At 54.9% G+C, this 17,383-nt stretch overlaps 1 protein-coding gene across 3 annotated transcripts in view; it reads left to right on the forward strand.

Annotated features, from left to right (window-relative positions):
• Tnfaip8 (tumor necrosis factor, alpha-induced protein 8) overlaps positions 1–17,383 on the forward strand; it is a 63,131-nt gene that overhangs the window by 22,936 nt on the left and 22,812 nt on the right. Inside the window, exon 1 of one of the 3 annotated variants that reach the window (XM_013016087.1) lies at positions 6,115–6,476. The exons of the other annotated variants lie outside the window; for them this stretch is intronic. Within the exon in view, the coding sequence (XP_012871541.1) occupies positions 6,464–6,476 (13 nt within the window). The 5' untranslated portion in view covers positions 6,115–6,463. Of the gene's footprint in view, positions 1–6,114; positions 6,477–17,383 lie in introns of those variants that run through there. 3 annotated transcript variants of the gene reach the window in all.

Here is a 17,383-nt window from a genome sequence, read left to right on the forward strand (position 1 = left end):
TTGTCATTCGTGTCTGTTCTACATTGTATGTAAGTGACTTTCTCTCCTCTGAACATGCCCAGTTTTCCTAAGTGTGGCACATGAAAGAGGTATGTCAATAATATCTTTATTTATCATAAGTAAGGTGTTGTGTACGCACGTTGTGAAGTTCAGTCTTTAGCCCAGGTGGTAAATTTAGTTGGGAGAATCCATTAAATAAACTAAAAACTGTTCGATCCCTACCAACAGTACAAGCAAGTAGCTGCAGCTTTTGAAGTTGCTTGGAATTCATGGATCTTCTGCAGAGGGCCAATTCTTGTGTCAACGTCGCTTTAGAAAGAGATTTCAGGCCAGTATTAGTGGCTTACTCCTATAATCTTAGCCACTTGGGATACTGAGACTAGGAAAACCTAAATTTTCATGCCAAGCTCGTAGAACTCCTTAATGAAGAGATGGCCTGGATGTGGAGGTCAGAAAGCCTCACACAGGGGCTGGGAAGGTGGCTCAGTGGTAGAGCGCTTGCCTTGCATGCCTGAGGCCCTGGGTTCGATTCCTCAGCACCACATAAGCAAAAAGAAAAAAGCCAGAAGTGGCGCTGTAGCTCAAGTGGTAGAGTGCTCGCCTTGAGCTGAAGAGCTGAGGGACAGCGCCCAGGCCCAGAGTTCAGACCCCACAACTGACAAAAAAAAAAAAAGCCGCACACACACGCAGCTCTCACCCACACTCTTGGTGTGTGTAGACTTGTGCCTCACCCCCTCGGCTCCCTTCATCTCCCCGGTGTTTTGTTTCCGGTGTTTCTCTGTCACGAGGGCTCTGCCATTGACTTCCACAGTTGCGTCCCCAGCCCAGGCTTGTGAGTATGATGTCCCTACCTGGCTGGATTGTGTAAATCAGTGCTCTACCAGCGACTCAAGCTAAACGCGAATGAGACCGAACCTCCCTTCTGCTTCAGTCTTGGACTCAGAAAAAAAGCCAGGAGGCTACTCAGAACCCTGGGAAGTGTCTTCCTCCCGGGCTTCCCTGTTCTAAACCAGCTGCCAACACTGTCACCTCTCCCACTAAATAGCTCTGGAATCTACACTGCTCGTGACAGCCGGCAGCTGCCCGTGAAGACCTAGGCATGCCTCGTCTCTTCCCAAGTACTACCCGGGCAGTTGCCTGACCCCATCATTGCCCGCCCTCCAACCTGGCTTCCTATGCGGCCATTGGTTGTTATCCACGTCCGTCTGATTGATACTTCATTGGACTTTTAATAAAGTCCTTTTCTTGTTTGTTTGTTTTTTGGTTGGTTGTGGGGTTTGAACTCAGGGCCTGGGCACTGTCCCTGAGCTTTTGCACTCAAGGCTAGCACTGTACTACTTGGAGCCACAGCACCACTTCTGGTTTTTCTGGTGGTCTATTGGAGATAAGAGCCTCACGGACTTTCCTGCCCAGGACTGGCTTTGAACCGCGATCCTCAAGATCTCAGCCACCTGAGTAGCTAGGATGACAGGCGTGAGCCACCAGCACCCAGCAAAGTCCCAATTTTTTAAAAATAGGTTTTTTAAACTTCTTGTTCCCAAACTGGTTCTACTCCTCAGGGTTTCTTAGAGGTATCTGCCTCTCAGTCCCCATACACGCCCCCACCTCCTCTAGCTCCTTGCTCACTAGCTCCGTCTGTCCTGACGCTTAGTACCGTGCACGCCAACACCTTAATAAATAGTTGCTCAGTAGACCTGGGAAGGCGGTGGCCCTGGGTTCTAATCTTCAGGGTCTCCGCATCCTAATGTAGTCTGCCTTAAAAGTGTAAGGACTTCCAGTGCCAACGCTTTGCTTTGTTTCTGGGTCTCTGTAACAGACCCCTGCTCTTCAGTGTCTTGTGTTATGGAACAGAACTAGAAGACGTGCACGGGGTAGGCACATTGCCTTCAGTCTGCTCTTCCAGTGCTGCCAAGCAGAACCATGCCTCCTAGGAACCGACTCCCTCACTGCAGGCTGAGTTGCCTTCCCCGGGAAGCCTTTTCAGCTGGCTTGTGAAGCAGGCCCTGAATTCCTGAGACTTGCCGGGACTTGTCCAGACTGTTTGTCAGACTCCTAGACCTGTTTGGGAAGTGTTTGGGTCCTGTTCTCTGATCTCGTTTCTAAGAAACAGACAAGAACGTCACCAGGGAGACCTTCAGCAGTAAAGGTCAGAGTGGGTCTCAGTTGGCCATGACTCTACAAAAGAAGACCCGCCGTGGAGTTTCGGTCTTCTCAGGCTCTGCTCAGCTCCTGCCTGTCTGTCTGTCTGTCTGCCGCTCCCCTCCGGGTGGAGGGCTGGAGTCAGTGTTGAGTCAGAGGGTCAGCAACGTGATGACATGCTTCCTGCCCCAGTGCCCAGGGTTTATGGCTTGTTTTTCTGTTTGCTTTGAAGATGCTCTGAAAAAATATTAGATTTCCCAGCTGTCTGCTCGGCAGCACCCTGTATATTTATGATATCTTGGGGTAGCTCTCTTGCAACTCACAGGGTTTTTTTTTTAAATCTTGTTTTCCCTTATTAAAAAATGTTTGCACTGTGCAGTTATTGATTACATTTTGACCAAACAAACAAACAAAAACCTTCCTTGTTTTTTACTATTTAGAAAAAAAATATTGTAGCTAGTCACCAGTGACTAGATGCTCAGGAGGCCGAGATCAGATGGATCACTGTTGGAGGCCAGACCTGTCCAGGAGTCTGTAGGACCCCATCTCAACAGAAACGCTGGCTGTGGGGCATTCGGTTGCCATTCCAGCCATGACGGGGAGCGTGAGTAATCAGGGTCACTCAGACCAAAAAAGTAAGATCCTGTTTCAGAAATAACCAGAGCAAAAAGGTGTGGCCCAATGAGTAGAGCCACCTGCCTAGCAAGCATGCAGCCATGGATTCAAACCCCAATACCGACTGCATGTATCATCAGGCCAGGCTTTTCTTTGTGTGTGTGTGTGTGTGTGTGTGTGTGTGTATAAATGATGTACTTCTTCATATGATTTCGTTGCTCTCATATATTGCTTTGTGGCCTTTGTGAAGAGTTCTCCCGGATTGCACGACTCTCCTCAGTTCTCACTGTTACTGCAATCCCGTCGGTCCCCCCCCCCTTCATCGGGAAGGGCAGGTCTGCCGTTGTGGAAGGGAAAGTGTAGGAGACGTGGTCTGTTGGGAGCATCTGCTCCCAGGCCCGGCCGGGGAGGATGGAGATGTCAGCCTTGTGGTGGGTGCATCTTCCGGTCAGCCTGAGGGGAAGTGGCACAGGTGTGTCCTGATCCCTGGGGAAACACGGGATGAGGCTCAGAGCCGAAAACTTCCAGAAATGATGGGTGTTTTGCTTTGTGTCTTGAAAATGACACTTCTGTAAAGGTTCAGGCTTGAATACAGGCCCATGGGTAAAGGAGGGTGATGCTAGGCATCTCCAGCCTCCGGAAACAGGGTGGAGATGGCTCTGCGGGCCTTCTCTGGGATCCGTATTTTCGAGAAGCTGCCTTCCCACCTGGAGGCTGAGGGTCAGGCTGGGAGAGACAGCAGAAGAGGGTGGGTGGGTCCGGCGGAAACCTGGCAGGGACTGCCAGGGGAGGGGTGGGGGGGACGGCAGCGGCCGGGCCAGCCAGGTTAGAACCACGGGGAAGATAGGCTGGCGGCGGGTGGAGCTTAGGAAATGGAGAGATTTCAGTTGGGAAACACGTCGCTTCGCTAACTAGAAACTTATAGAGAAACATACTGTGTAACTGGATAGTTTTTCTTGGCCAGCTGAGGGTTTAATTGGTGTTTTTATTACCGGCGCTCGTGTTCAGTTTTATGTGCAGGGTACCGTGAGGGATGCTATGAAACGTCAGGGCCTTGTTTAGATTCTCATCTGTAGAGATTCCACCAGGTCCAAGTGCCAGCGTATTTATTGCAGCCGGCACTTGGTGTTTTTCTGCCTTCCAGATGCCAAGCTTGTGTTTTTGTTGGTGCTGCCAGTGTGGAGAGGTTTGAGTGTGAATCTTGGGGGCGGCCGTGGTGCTCCCACGGTGAGCCACTGGCTGCTCACCGGCCAACCATGGGGTGTTGGGGCCTCCGTGTGGCTTATGAAATGAGGTTAGATGACACTGGAGGCCTTGCCAACGCTGAAATCACGCGAGTCTAAGAGAAGCTACAAGAGAGAGGCTTCTAGAACAACGTTTTCCTACCGTGTGTACTCGACGCGTAGCAGTGTGTACCACGGCAGAAAAGGCCTCACTGCCCGCGTGGGGGGGGGGGCAGCTGCCTCCATGTCAGGCCCGGGAAGCCCCCTCGCCAGCTCCACCCAGCCCTGCTACTCGGCCTTGGCAGGTGGGCTTCTAAGGGTTCGTTTTAACTTCTCCGCGGTCCCCTGTGAGCTTGCTGCCTGGGGAGGTGAGGAACGGTCACGGTGTGGCGTGAAGACCGCACAGCCAGTAGATCTGGAGTGAGACATTCCCGGTTCTGAGGACTGCAGGGTGCCGGGACCCAGGGGCGGGCGGAACAGGCGGACAGAAAGCGAAATCGCGTTGGCTCTGGGTCTTGTGCGGTAGAGATCAGGGAGAGGGTCTTGGGAGTGCCAGACCGCAAAGGTCAGGGTGTTCCGTGGACGTTCCCAGTTCCGCCTGAGGCTGCGGAACGCCACGAAATCCTGAAATAAGCGCAGATGTCTTTTCCGTGCAGACACGCATCTCGTCGCTCTCCTGGTGATTTTGTAGGGTGTGCTGCTGGTCAGGATGTGGGTGGTGGCAAAGGAAACATTTTTCTTGGGGTGTGCAATGAGCAGATGCTGGAGGGCGGCCAGCGGGGGGGATGTCCGGGGATCGCTCTGGGGGAGCAGGGGCGTAGCTTTCCTAAGCTCTGCCTCCCTCCCCCCCCGCTCCCCACCCAGGCCCCGCTCAGACTGTGCGACCCCTCGTGCTGCCACACTCTTTGGAAACTGGGATTTCCACCCTCCGCCCCTGGGCACGGGAGCGGCAGGCATCTCAGAGCCCGTGCCTTGCTTGACGGTCCTGGAAAGCCCAGCAGGCACGCACACTGACACACAACTGCACAGAGACAGACAGACACCCGGCAAGATAACACAGGCCCGGCTGGCCTCACTGGGGAGCTCCCAGCCCCGGCCCCGCCGGCCGGGCCCGCGGCTCTCCGGGGATGGGAGCCGCACTGTCCCGTGCAGCTGCTGCCGTGCGGCCCTGGACAAGGAGAGGACCCGGAGTCCCCCTTCTGCCCCGTGCTCCACTCCCTTCTCTGACGTAGGGGTGGTTATTCCCGTTATTCTCGTGGGAGTGTGGAATGTACCAGAGGCGTTGTAACCGACCAACCTGCGGGCGCAGATGCTGGCGTGAATGGAATCTGCACCAGTCTTCACAGAACCGGGAGAGCTCCTCCGAGGTAACTCACCTGGAGTCTGGGTGTGCGCGTGGTAGGCTCACGGTAGAGTGCCACCACTGCGGAGGTCAAAAATAGACACTCGAGACGCGTACGTGCCGTGTGTCCCGTTATGGGGGGTGGACTGCCAGCCAAAGTTGGTGTCGCCCAGCGGTGATAAGGGCCAGGAAATGCGGCCCAGGAGATTCAAGTGAGGGCCCGTAGAGGCTGCAGAAGGAGACTGAGGTCACATACACTCGGGGAGGCTGTCGGTTAAAGGCTTCGTAGACAGGTGCCTGAACTGGGTGTTATAATGGGCCCGGAGTCTTATCTGGGAAAGGTCAACGCAACATCAAACAGGCCGGGGACTCAGGATCCGTCACGTTGTCGGGGTGGAGGCTCTCGTGTTGTGCATGTACAATTGTGTGTGTCTGAATACACTCAGCCTTGTTTGTAAACCCTCACCTTGTCTTCAGAAGCAAAAGGCTAATGGCTTGAGTAGCGGTGTTCAAACAGGGTTCCCTGGTTCTCCCGAGAACAAGAACACCCCGAAGCAGCGCTCACTATTAATAGAAGTGCATGTTTATACTGGCCAGGTAGGAACCGGGTGTTTTTTTTTCTTTTTCTTTTCCTTTTTCCCCCCCAGGCGTCTGTGAATGGGGCCACGCCCCTTTTTTCCTTTCAGTGTCTGCTTTTTCTCTAGCACGTTGAATCATTGGATTTCCTGTTCCGTGTGAAGTCCTCCTGTGTTCACCTATTACGGGTCACACGGTGTTTCTTCCTGTGGTTGCCGTGTTTAGGTAGTGAGTGCGGACAGACACCAGCCCAGCCCATGGTGAACGAGGAGGCCTCTCTGGAGCCATAATTACTGGCTACAAAATGCATTCTCCTAGAAGTGACGCAATCCGGTGCCTGAATAACAAGCAGGGCAGCTTTTAAAGTGACTGTTGTTGACCAGGCTCTTTTGCATTGGTTGGTAGGCTGGTGGTGGATTTTTTGAAAGGACGGTGTGGATTATACAGAATTATTCCTGGAGGAGAAGCAGATGTCTGGGCACACACAGCAAAAGGGGCTGTGCGTTCCCCAGCCTGTGCGAGTCTGTCACGACACTGTGGCGTCGTCCTGATTGTGGGCCGGGAGAGCATGCTGAAGCTAGGTGAGTCAAAACTCCCGGCGGCGCCCAGGAGTGTGGCGGAATGTTGGCGACTAGAAGCACGGTGCTTGCCGTGTACCGGGGAGTCATCGTCGGTGACGGTTTGCAGGGCCCCGGCTCAGCAAACCTCTGCTTCTGCTTTACTGTAGCGAAGGCGTGGGGTGCTCCTGTGGCTGTGGAGAGAAGTAGGTAGGAAAATGGCACCTAAAATTTGCAGATCAGACGCTTGCGTTTGCGAACAAAGGACGCACTTTCATGTCTCACCTGTGGCTCTGGAAAAATGGTGCCCGTGTTTTGTCTAGGTATTAGCTAACATACCTCTTGTTCTCAGCGCTGTGGCGACAGCACACGGTGACCTAGAAACACCGGGGTTTATTTCTGTTCCCTCAGTGGTAATTGTTTGCCAGAATATGACCGTGGCATTTCCCTAACAGCCGGGAAACAGTATCTACCATAACGCTTTTTATGGTTTGTTTGTTAGTTTGTTCTGGTGTCCGTGCTGGGGCTTGAACCCAGAGCCTGGGCTGTCCTTTTGCTTTTTCTCTCAAGGATGGTGCTCTCCCCCTGGAGCCACAACTCCATTTCTAGCCATTTGGTGGTTACTTGTAGATAAAAGTCTCATGGTCTTTCAAACCACAACCCTCAGATCTCAGCCTCCTGAGTAGCTAAGGCTTAAAGGTGTGAGCCTTTTGTAGTTTTAAAATAGCACCTTGAGCTCTTTTTGTTTTTTTAGCCATTCTTAATGTTGTTGTATGTTCAACAGGCAGACCTAATTATTTTTTAAGATCAATGGGAGGCATTATTCTTACGAAGTACTGAGATAGAAAGAGCTTCCCCTCCACACACTCCCAGACGTCAGCCCAGGGTCTGGTGCAGACTGAGCTCTGCCTCCAGCCCTATAAAGAGCACTGGAAAGAACTCTTAAAGTTTTATTGGCACTTACACACTTTTGTTCAACTGTGTGCATAGTATTTGCTTAGGTTTGTCAAACATTTCTCTGCTCGAAAGACCTTCTAGAAGCCAGGAAGGAGGGTGCTCATTTATAACCTCAGCACTCAGGAGACCGAGGCAGGCGAAGCTGGGATTTACAGCGAGACCCTGTCTAGATTTCTTTTACGCATTTTCTAGAGCTCAGCTTGAATACCAGGAAAAACTAGAAATTAAGAGGTACAGGGGGGTCAGGTGCCAGGCCAGGTGACAGGCTCACACCTGTCATCCTAGCTACTCAGGAGGCTGAGGTCTGAGGATCGCGGTTCAAAGCCAGCCGGGGCAGGAAAGTCCGTGAAACTATCTCCAATGAACCACCAGAAAACCGGAAGTGGGACTGTGGCTCAAGGTAGAGCTGAGGGACAGTGCCCAAGCCCAGAGTCCAAGCCCCATGACCGACAAAAAGAAAAGAAAAGAAAAAGACACTGGTGGGTGCTGGGTCACTGTAATTGAACCCTGGGCAGTGAGTACCATTTCAGAGTCCTAACTTCTCTTGGGTGAAATGTTGTCACCCGCGCGTCATTTTGATGAAGTACACGGTTGTCAGTGGATGCGCAGAGGTGCACGCGTGGCCCTGTCAGCCTTGCGGCGGTGGATAGAAATGGCTGCCGTAATGAGAAGCAGGCTTGCTCGGGAAAGTTTGATGAAAGAAGCGCACGTGGGGTTGAGTTCCAGAAAGAGGGAAAGCGGCCAACGTTGGCAGAAAGGAGCACACACAGAGCTTCCCGACCGGCGCGACCGAGGCACGTGCGCTTGCGGGAAAGCTTGTGCCATCTGAAACAGACTGTGAATTAGTGGTTGAACGTACGTCAGCTCAGAGTGAGGCGGGAGGGTGGGCTGGGGGTGCGGAGGGGCTGCGGCCGTGACTCCTGCAGCGCCCTCTGGTGGGGCCGCGAACGCCGCCCGGACGCCACGGCCTTTCCTTCTTCAGATCACGCTGTGTTCGCGCCACAGCGTTCCCCCAGGGTTGTAAAAGAAGCCTGGGAGAAGATGGATGTGGCCTCCTCCAAACCACCTCACCTTAGACCCCTCCCCCCATGTGCAGAGCGGACGCCCGCGCCCAGCCTTCCTTGGAGACGGCACGTCGCTCTTTTCTGGGCACGGTGTGCCTGGCCCGTGGGCTCAGGCCCGCACAGGAGCTGTGCCAAGGCAGGGCAGAAGCATGTTTGCGCCTGTGTTGCGTGTTTGCTCGCACGGTTACAGAGCCTGTCCCCCGGCGGTCTCCTCTGGCCGCGGGCCCCAGAGCGGTGGAGGTGAGCCCTTCGCCTCTCCCGGCTGAGCTCCAGGCTCCCGGCAGCACGGGGCAGAGCGGGATCCCTGCGCTTGAAGAGCTGACGCCCTACAACACATAAGGGGCGGGAAGTAGAGTGCGTTCACAAAAAGATAAAAATTAAAGCGTAAAAGATAATTAGGCCAGGCGCGGGTGGCTCACGCCTGTCATCCTAGCTACCCAGGAGGCTGAGATCTGAGGACTGCGGTTCAAAGCCAGCCTGGGCAGGAAAGTCCATGAGACTCTTACCTCGAATTGACCACTCCCTCCCCCTCCTGCCCCCAGAAAACCAGAAGTGGCGCTGTGGCTTAACGTGGCAGAGCGCTCACCTGGAGCTGAAGAGCTGAGGGACGGCGTCCAGGCCCAGAGTTCAGGCCCCACAACTGAAAGAAAAAAAAAGGAAGAAGAATTAGGGATTGCTGTGTGTGTGTGTGTGTGTGTGTGTGTGTGTGTGTGTGCGCGTGTGTGTCACAGAGAGGGGGAGGGTTGCAGTTGTGAGTCAATCCTCGCTGAGAATGTTATACTAGATTCACCTCAGTGGTATGAGGAAGCCGGCCGAGAATATACTGGGAAGAATGTTCCAGGCAGAGGGCAAGCAGCTGTGAAGGCCCCGGGGTCAGATGGCCTGGTATGTTCCGGAAGCAGCACCCGGGAGGATGGGCTGGGGCCTTGCGACAGTTGTAATGAACTTGACTGTCCCCGGCATGCAGTGAGCAGCACTGGGGTCCGTCCACTCTTCCCCCTTGACCAAAGAGGCTGACTGGGAGACGTCACGTCCGGCGTGCTCAGTCATCCAGCAGAGCCCGCACGCGTGGACCCCGGCTCCCCGCAGTGTGTGTCCATCCATCCATCCGTCTGTCCGTCCGTCCGCCAGCCGTGGTGAGCAGGCACACGGCTGCCCACCGTACCCCTCACCTACCCCCACACCCCCAGCCCACCCTTGGTGGCCCTCCCTTCCCTCTATCCCGAAGGATGCCTGACCTCTCGTGGCCGACCTTTGCTGGTAACGGGGTGAATCCCCTGCTCCGCGTCTGCATTCGCGTTCAGCCTCGGCCGGGTTCACAGTCCTGAGGTGTCGTCCGCGGCTCCCGGTGTGACACCCTCCCCGAGCAAGCGAGAGTGACCCGTGTTTATTTAACACGAACCTGCGAACAGAAGGAGTGTCTGAGAAAAGGAGTCAGCTTGCTCCAGCCTCGCCTGCAAACACAGCGTCGTCCGGATGGCTTTGTCCTGTATGCTTTGTCTTCTGACAGCATTTTGAACGAGCCCCAGCCTTTTATTTTGCCCATCTTTGCCCTGTCTTCTTTACATCTGGTGGCTGCGGTCCCTTGGAGAGAGGCCAGTTACTCTCATACGACGCCGGTGAAGGTCAGACCAGAGCTCAGTATAGAAGAGAAGGACTCTGAGCTGTCTCCTGCATTGTCCCCTCTAATTTAATCATCCTGTGTCCGGTAGCGGGTAGATGGTGACGTGGGGCGTCTGCCTGTGGGAGGGTCACCCCGTGTCTTGCGCCATGCTCGTGGACCCAGCCTAGTGATAACGTGAGCCTGACACCGTCGTCACATTTTGTCCCTGATCGCTTGTGTACTTTCCTTTCCCTTTTTGCTGAGGTGATCTTCCGTGTTCATTCTGTACATGTTGTCTATTTTGTTGTTGTTGTTTGAGCAGGGCCTCACTAAATAGGCCAGGGTGGCCTGAGACTCAACCTGTAGAACAGAGTAAAGGCATCACAAGCATGCACCACACCTGTCTGACTTTGAACATTTGAAGATCACTCGGAACACATCGGTGCCCTCTGCTGTGGATTTACCCCTTGTCCTGCTAATGCTCCACGTGGGGTCTCCTGGAAGCCCCTGGGGGGGGGGGCTGGTAGGACAGGGCCAGGCTGTGAGTGGAAGAGGAGGAGGATCTGGGCCCGAGTCTCACCCTGGGCTTCTCCACCTCCTCCATGCTCCTCCTCGCCTCCGGCAGGCGCAACCTGGAGCCCTCCCTCCCCCCTTCCTCCCAGCCCCGCCGCCAGGCTGGCGAGGTTGGCCCTGCTGGAAACACGGCTTCCCAGGCCGCGTGCCGGGCGTGGCGCAAAGGCCCCTCTGGAGGAGAAGGGGCGGCGTGGGGTCGGTGTGGCCCCGGCTCCTTCACCCACCGTGTTGGGGGTGTGGCAGAGCGAGCCGTGAGATTACACACACTGGGCTTAGCTGCCCGGGATGTCACAGCAGTTCTGTCTCCAGCCGCGCAAGGAAGAGACACCCCTGCTTAGACCGCTTCATCCAAAGCGGGGAACGTGTATGGCTCTCTGAGCAGGCCGGGCTTTGATCTCGCAGTTGAGTGATGTCAGTGGTGTCCTTCCCCAGTCGGCCTTCTTCAGTGGCCGGGCCCAGGCCCGAGCTGGCTCCTCTCGCATTTCTAGTGCTGCTGCAGGCGCGGAGGAGAGCTGGCTTCCGCTGGCACATGGAGGAGAGAGGAGGAAGCCTTTCACGATCGTGACTTTTTATGACGTCCACTGTCCTGGTGGTGGCCTTATTCCTGGGTTTCTGAGACCAGGCGCTCTATGGCAGAGGGTCTGGGCTGTCCCAGAGACAGAGGGAGGGAGGGTATTGGACCGGCACGGTGCCCGAGTAGGTTGGACAATTCTCCCGTCTCTTCTGGGTAACTGGAGTTACAGGCATGCGCCGCCACGCCTGGCCAGGATCTTTCGTTTCTTTGTGGTCAGAATATCCTTGAGCTGCTCTCTTCTGGTTCTTCCTGAGTCGCGTAGTAAATGCTGTAAATCGTGGTCATTTGTGCTGTGAAGTGTCAGAGCTCATCCCTCCAATTGCACTCTATTTTGGGTCCCCCCCAACCCCAACCCTTCCCGTCTCTACTTCGTGGTCCTCAGTGAGCACTCCTCCAGCCTCAGCTTCTACAGAGTTGGCCTTCCTACGGTACTGCCCTCTCGACTTCTCAGATTCCATCCGTTACGAGACAGACGACAAAAGTTAACGGCGCACTGAGCAGTGACGGGTCCCACGTTGGCCTTCGGATTCCCAGCGGATGCAACCAGCTCCTGGGAGAGGTCTCGGGAGAACGTTGCCTGCCGTGCGCCGTGCGTGGAGAGATGCCTGGGATTCCCAGCTGGGGTTTATTAGTCCGTATATCCAGGTGGCCCAAGGGCGGATTTTCTTTACTGAAAGGGGACAGTTTCTCATCGAGGGTTGGGGGAGCCGCTGCGCTTTTTAAGTGGGGAGACTCTGGCCCTGGGAACTCCGTCCACGGACGCGGGATTGCGTGTGATCCGTCGTATCGCTGGTCACCCGTGGCCAGTGCGCGGGCGGCTGGTGGGGTTCCTGTCTCTGTGAGATGACGTCTCGTGGAGCCCGGGGCCGCCTCCAGGGAGGACCGGGGGCGTCCAGGAAGTGCACCCCCCCCGTGCACGCTGGGAAACAGAAGGCTTGCAGCTGTCAGAAGTATGTTGTTCTTGGCTCCTTTTCTGTCAGGATGGTTAGGAAGTTACTAGATTTATGGATGGTCGTATTTTAAATGGCACAGCTTAGCCATCTGCCTCACAAGACAACTGACATCAAGACTGTCAGCCTGGAGGAGCGCGGAGGCTCACCGCAGAGGGGCTTCCGGAGGCTTCCAGCGGCGTTGGGAGCAGAGCAGGGCGGTGGGAGGGACGGCAGGAGGAAGGAGCCCAGCGGGAAGATCAGCCCGCCCGCGGCTGCCCACAGGCTGCCTGCACTGCCCTCATGATTCATCCCAAGGTTCCTCTCAAGACATTTCCAGCAAATGAAAACAAGCATCTCTGCACGATCACTTACCTTTCATGACAGGCGGGCACGCATGCATGCTCGTGTCTCTCGCTCGCTCGCTCGCTCTGCGGCCGCTTTCTCCGGACAGGAGCAGCCGAGCGTGCGCGAAGGGCACGGTGGGCACGCCGCCGGCCCTCGGCCTTCGGTGGTGCAGCGCCTGCCACGGCCAGTGCGTGTGGCAGGCGGGAATAGTCGCACGTTTGCCTTCACCAGCTCAAGATCTCACATGCACGCGGGTGGGGCCGGTGCTCACCTTGCTGAAGAGAGGAGAGTGTCACGGGCCGTCTCCACCAGCACTGCTGCCTTTCCCGTGCTTCTCAGTAATTCAGCGCAGATGTGCGGTCTCCTGTTGCAGCCTCAGCCGGCCAGGCTGTTAGAAAGGAGAGTTCAGCGAAGACCCTGTGCCTATCCTGGCACGGAGCGGCCTCCTCGCACGGGCCGGCCGCAGTGCGGGGAGTGGAAACCATCCGACACTTCCCTGCCCTCGGCCTCGCCGCTCAGCTCACTGCACGGAGGAACTGGCTCCCGTCAGAGAGGAAGCGGGGCCGCTGACAGGTGGCCGGGGGATCGGAGCATGGGCGGACCACTGATGTCCAGGGACCCGTCACCAACCAGGCAGAGACGTGGAGTCCGTGGCCCTGACGTCGCTTCCCGGCCGCCGTTCCCGTGATCTGGATGGATTGCTGAGTACCTCGTGAAGGAAACCCGGGGGCCCCTCTCTGCGCTGAGCCCTCCCTGGGGTCCTCCTCCCGATGACCTGTGTTGACCCTGCAGCCTGGGCGGGGTCTCCGGCTCTTTCCACTTTCTGTCCCTTTTCCTCTCCTAGCCGAAGAATCTGCAGGATCCGGATGCAGAACCTCCAGACGCTCCTACAACCTAACGTCATCTGGCTGTATTCACCGAAACACGTGGAAGACGGGGGGGGGGGGGTGAGGTGCCCTGCGGGTGCCCCTCCAGCCCTTGACCCGTGTGCCTGTTCCAGCCGCTCTGTGAATCCAGGGGCACCCTTGTCTCCGTTTTCCAAATACACAAACAGGAGCACTGAGACTTGAGAAACTGAGCAGACTCGCCGGCTCTGTTGCTGGTGGTGTTGTGTTGGCCGTGCGGCCCAGAACTCCAGAACGATGGTTTTCCTCTCTGCCGTGGTAGCCTTGTATCCAGAGAGGCTTAGTTAGGGGCCTGCCTGAACTTTTAATTAAAAAAAAATGATTTATGGTCTCACGTAGCTGAATAAATAGAAGCTATTAAGTCCCTCGTTTATTTAAAGCATTAAGTATCGAGAATGGAATGACTGTAGCTCGAGCCTGTGATCTAAGAGTCTGGACCGATTTGAGCAGTCTGTTAGGACCGTGGCCGCCAGCTTTGGGTTCTTTGGTAACATCCCAGTTTGTCAGTCTTGAGCTTTTCCTCTGCTTTTCCTCTGGGTTACAGGAGTGGTTTATAGAGAGAAAAGGTGTGCATGTGGGTGATAAGAGAGAGAGAGAGAGAGAGAGGAGAGAGAGAGAGGAGGGGTAGGGGAAGACAGGCCTGCCCCGCAGACGTTTGATCACCGTCCTATGTTAACATTGGTCACCTAGTTTGGTGATGGTGAGCAAATCGTGTGGCCTCTTGTTCTTTAATTACTTGTCTTTAAAGTGGGCAGGACCACTTTAAGAATCACGGGAAAACCTATACAAACGCAGCCATTGCTGCCAAGCATTGCAGCGGGGCAGCCAGGAGTCACAAACCTTCCAACTGTCTTTTCCAGCCTGACTTTGAGTGAGAGTGCGGACACCCGTGTTTAATCATCTGCTAAAAATCTGTTAGCAAGGAGGATTTCTTGGGGAAGACAGAAACACAAACCTGAAATGGGGAGGAAGCAGGGTGTCGCAGATGTGTGTGTGTTCACCTCTCTCCATCTCAGAACCACCGGCCCCCACCAGGGCACTCCAGATCGCATAGAACATGCTGGAAATGTCTTCAGGAAGCATGTCCTGGAGCTTCCTGGCCCCCAGTAGCAGCTCTCTTCCTCTCTCCACACTCTTCCCAGTTGTCTTCCTTGATGCTGGAAGTTCTGTCCGAATCACTCCAAACTCATTCAGCAGTGCAAAACCCAAGGCCAGCACTGAAGATCAGGCACAGAGCTGGAAACTCCTGAGAAGATGCGTGAGCAACCTCCGCTGTCATCTGACTATCCTTTCTCCATTTCCCTTCATTTTTAAAATTTATTATTATTATTATTGTGTGGGGGCAGTACTGGGATTTGAACTCAGGGCCTCAAGCTCACGTGGCTTTGCTTGCATGGCTGGTGTGCTGCTAGTCGAGCCCCACCCCAGCCCTATGTAACGTAGGATTGTCTTATGGGCCAGGAGGGCCTTGGGGAGGTAGCTCTGCTCTGGGTGGGGAAGAGGGGAGTCAAATGTAAAACCTGTCTGGGGATGGTGGGAAAGATGCAAATCGTACAGCTCCAGCCCAGGAGGACCAACAACTCACCCTATCCGCATTTGTGAGCAAGAGACACTGAAAGGCCAAGGTGTGTTCCTTCTGACCTAAACGTGGTCAAGTGACCTTGAGCAGGTGTACAAGGGCATACAGGAAAGAAGCAGTAATGAAGTTTGTGGAGGTCGGGGAGGGAGAGAGACTTGGAAGAGGAGAGTCTGAGCAAGGTCTCCATCAGTGGACGTGTCAGGCTGAAACCCTCTGGGCAGCTGATTGACGCTTAATAAAAAAATGGGGTTGGGGAGGAGACATCAATAGAAGAAAACCAGAGGGAAGTCTCAAACAGAAAAAGAGAACTTTTTTTTTTTAATTAAGTGACAACTCTTTCGTGACCTGGCATTTTGTGTGTTCATATTCAGCTTCACGTGAGCAGGGTGGAAATAAAGATGTTCGTGAATCTGGAGCTGTAGGTGCACACTGGCGTATGGAGGTACCTGGTGTTTGCGTGGCACGGAAGACAGGTCTTGTGCAGGTCTGCTCTGTGCGTGTCTGAAAAGTCACTTAACCTCCCTCCTCTTTGCAGACATCCAGGCAGATTTATTAAGGTGTAATTGAGGTGGACACGTTGTTGCTCTGTGATAGAGTGTGGTTGAGAGTTGGTATTGATAAACCTTTCTTAGAATGGGGTAGGTGACTTGGGTGGTTGAGTCAATTGATCTGTGATCCAGAATTACCCAGATAACACCAGGACATCTCAGATAAGCAGGGTCCACTTCCATATGACTGCTGTGGATACTGGGTAGTGGGAAGGAAGGAAGGAAGGAAGGAAGAAAGGAAGGAAGGATCCATTAGAGCCTTAATTCCTCTATCTGGAAACAGAACACGAGAGCCATTCCTGGAGGTGTAGGAATCCAACGTAATATTTAAAAGCAGCTTACCAACTGACCCAGGTGTCACTTTGTATCAGTGTTCTACAAGTAGATAGTGGTTGTAAATTCTGAGCAAATCCCTCTGAAGTGTTTCTCAAACATGTACAGTAAACAGATCCCACCCACAGGTGGTAGCAAATCACCGCCAGGTAACTGGAGATCAGAGCTGGGCCTACCAAGCCACCTACTGGAATAAAAGCCGGGACATATCCACGCTCCCTGGAATGTAGGTGGAAGCAGCAGAACCCACGGGCCGCCCTGTGGAAGGCGGGGAGCGTGAACAGTGCCGTTTGCCCAGGGCGGACGGCTCTGAGGTAACACAGGTGACCACCGGGCTCCACAGACAGTATTTTTTCTTTTTAACGTTTCTACAAGTAGTATTACAAAGGACTCGTTTCACCTTGTCTGTTTATGAGCACCGTGCGTCTTGATCTATGTCAGGCTGAGCGTTCGTTGCTCTTGGAGTCCTGATCCGGACATTCCCAAGGTGACGACAGCCAGGTTGCATTTCATTACAAAGGGAGTGTCTCTCGAGGGTTTTCTGGAGGTCCGGGTGAGTGGTCCGGACACCAGCTGGCTGTTATTAACACGAGTAAAATTGAATTACAAGGCGGCCCTGGTGGAGCTGAGCTGTGCACCCAGCAGGCATGGTCCTTGGCTAGCCTGAGCCGGACATGAAGGACAGCCACCAGCGCCGCGAAGGTGGTTTGTGCGTACTTGGATGTGCAGGAGGACATTTGGCCAATATCTTTTTTATGGGAGCACTTTCTGAAAGAAGAGAGTGAGGATCTGCGTGGGGCAGACTGGGTGTGGGGTTTGTCTGCATTGCTTCAGCTCAGTGCGAGCTGTCTCATTTGCCTAGCAGGCGGCCTGGCTGACCCGAGAGCCCTCAGAGCTCCTGGTCGGCAGACATCGGTGGGCATCGGGCCCGCCGTGGGGTGAGGGAGGGGTGGACGGCTCCAGGATGGTGGGGGTAGAGCAGCGGAGGACGCCTGTGACTGCCAGGAAGCATCTCTGGATTCAGTCTGAGGCTGCTGAGCGCGAGCTGGAGATGTGAGCAGCTCCTGACGGAGAGCTGGCGCAGGGACCGGGAGGCTGGCCGTGTGCGACCTGCGGAGGGGGTACAGCCTGGCACCCTCTCCCGGGTGAGGTCAGCTCCTCCCGGGCCCCCCAGCAGGGATATGTCTCCCAGATGCTTCTCCTCCTCCAGCTGGTTAGCCTATCCTCTTCCTCTCTTCACTTCAGTGAGGAAGAAGTTGTAGCATTCTGCCAGGTGCTTGGCTGTGTCGGGTCCACTCCGCAGCGGGAAGGGTCAGTCCCCGGGCTTTGCTGCACTGCCCTGTCAGCCCAGCGCTGGGCTAAGCCCCAGCAGCACCCCGCACAGACGCAGACGGGGGATGCGGGGTGGGGGGATGCGGGGTGGGTGACGGCCAGGCTAACCCAAGGTGTGAATAGTTCTATTTTTACCCTCGTCACTGGGTCACTGGAATAGCTCACAGCCTCTGCTCTTCACTTGCA

This window comes from Dipodomys ordii, unplaced genomic scaffold, assembly GCF_000151885.1.
Source record: "Dipodomys ordii isolate 6190 unplaced genomic scaffold, Dord_2.0 Scaffold29, whole genome shotgun sequence".
Taxonomy (NCBI): Eukaryota; Metazoa; Chordata; class Mammalia; order Rodentia; family Heteromyidae; genus Dipodomys; species Dipodomys ordii.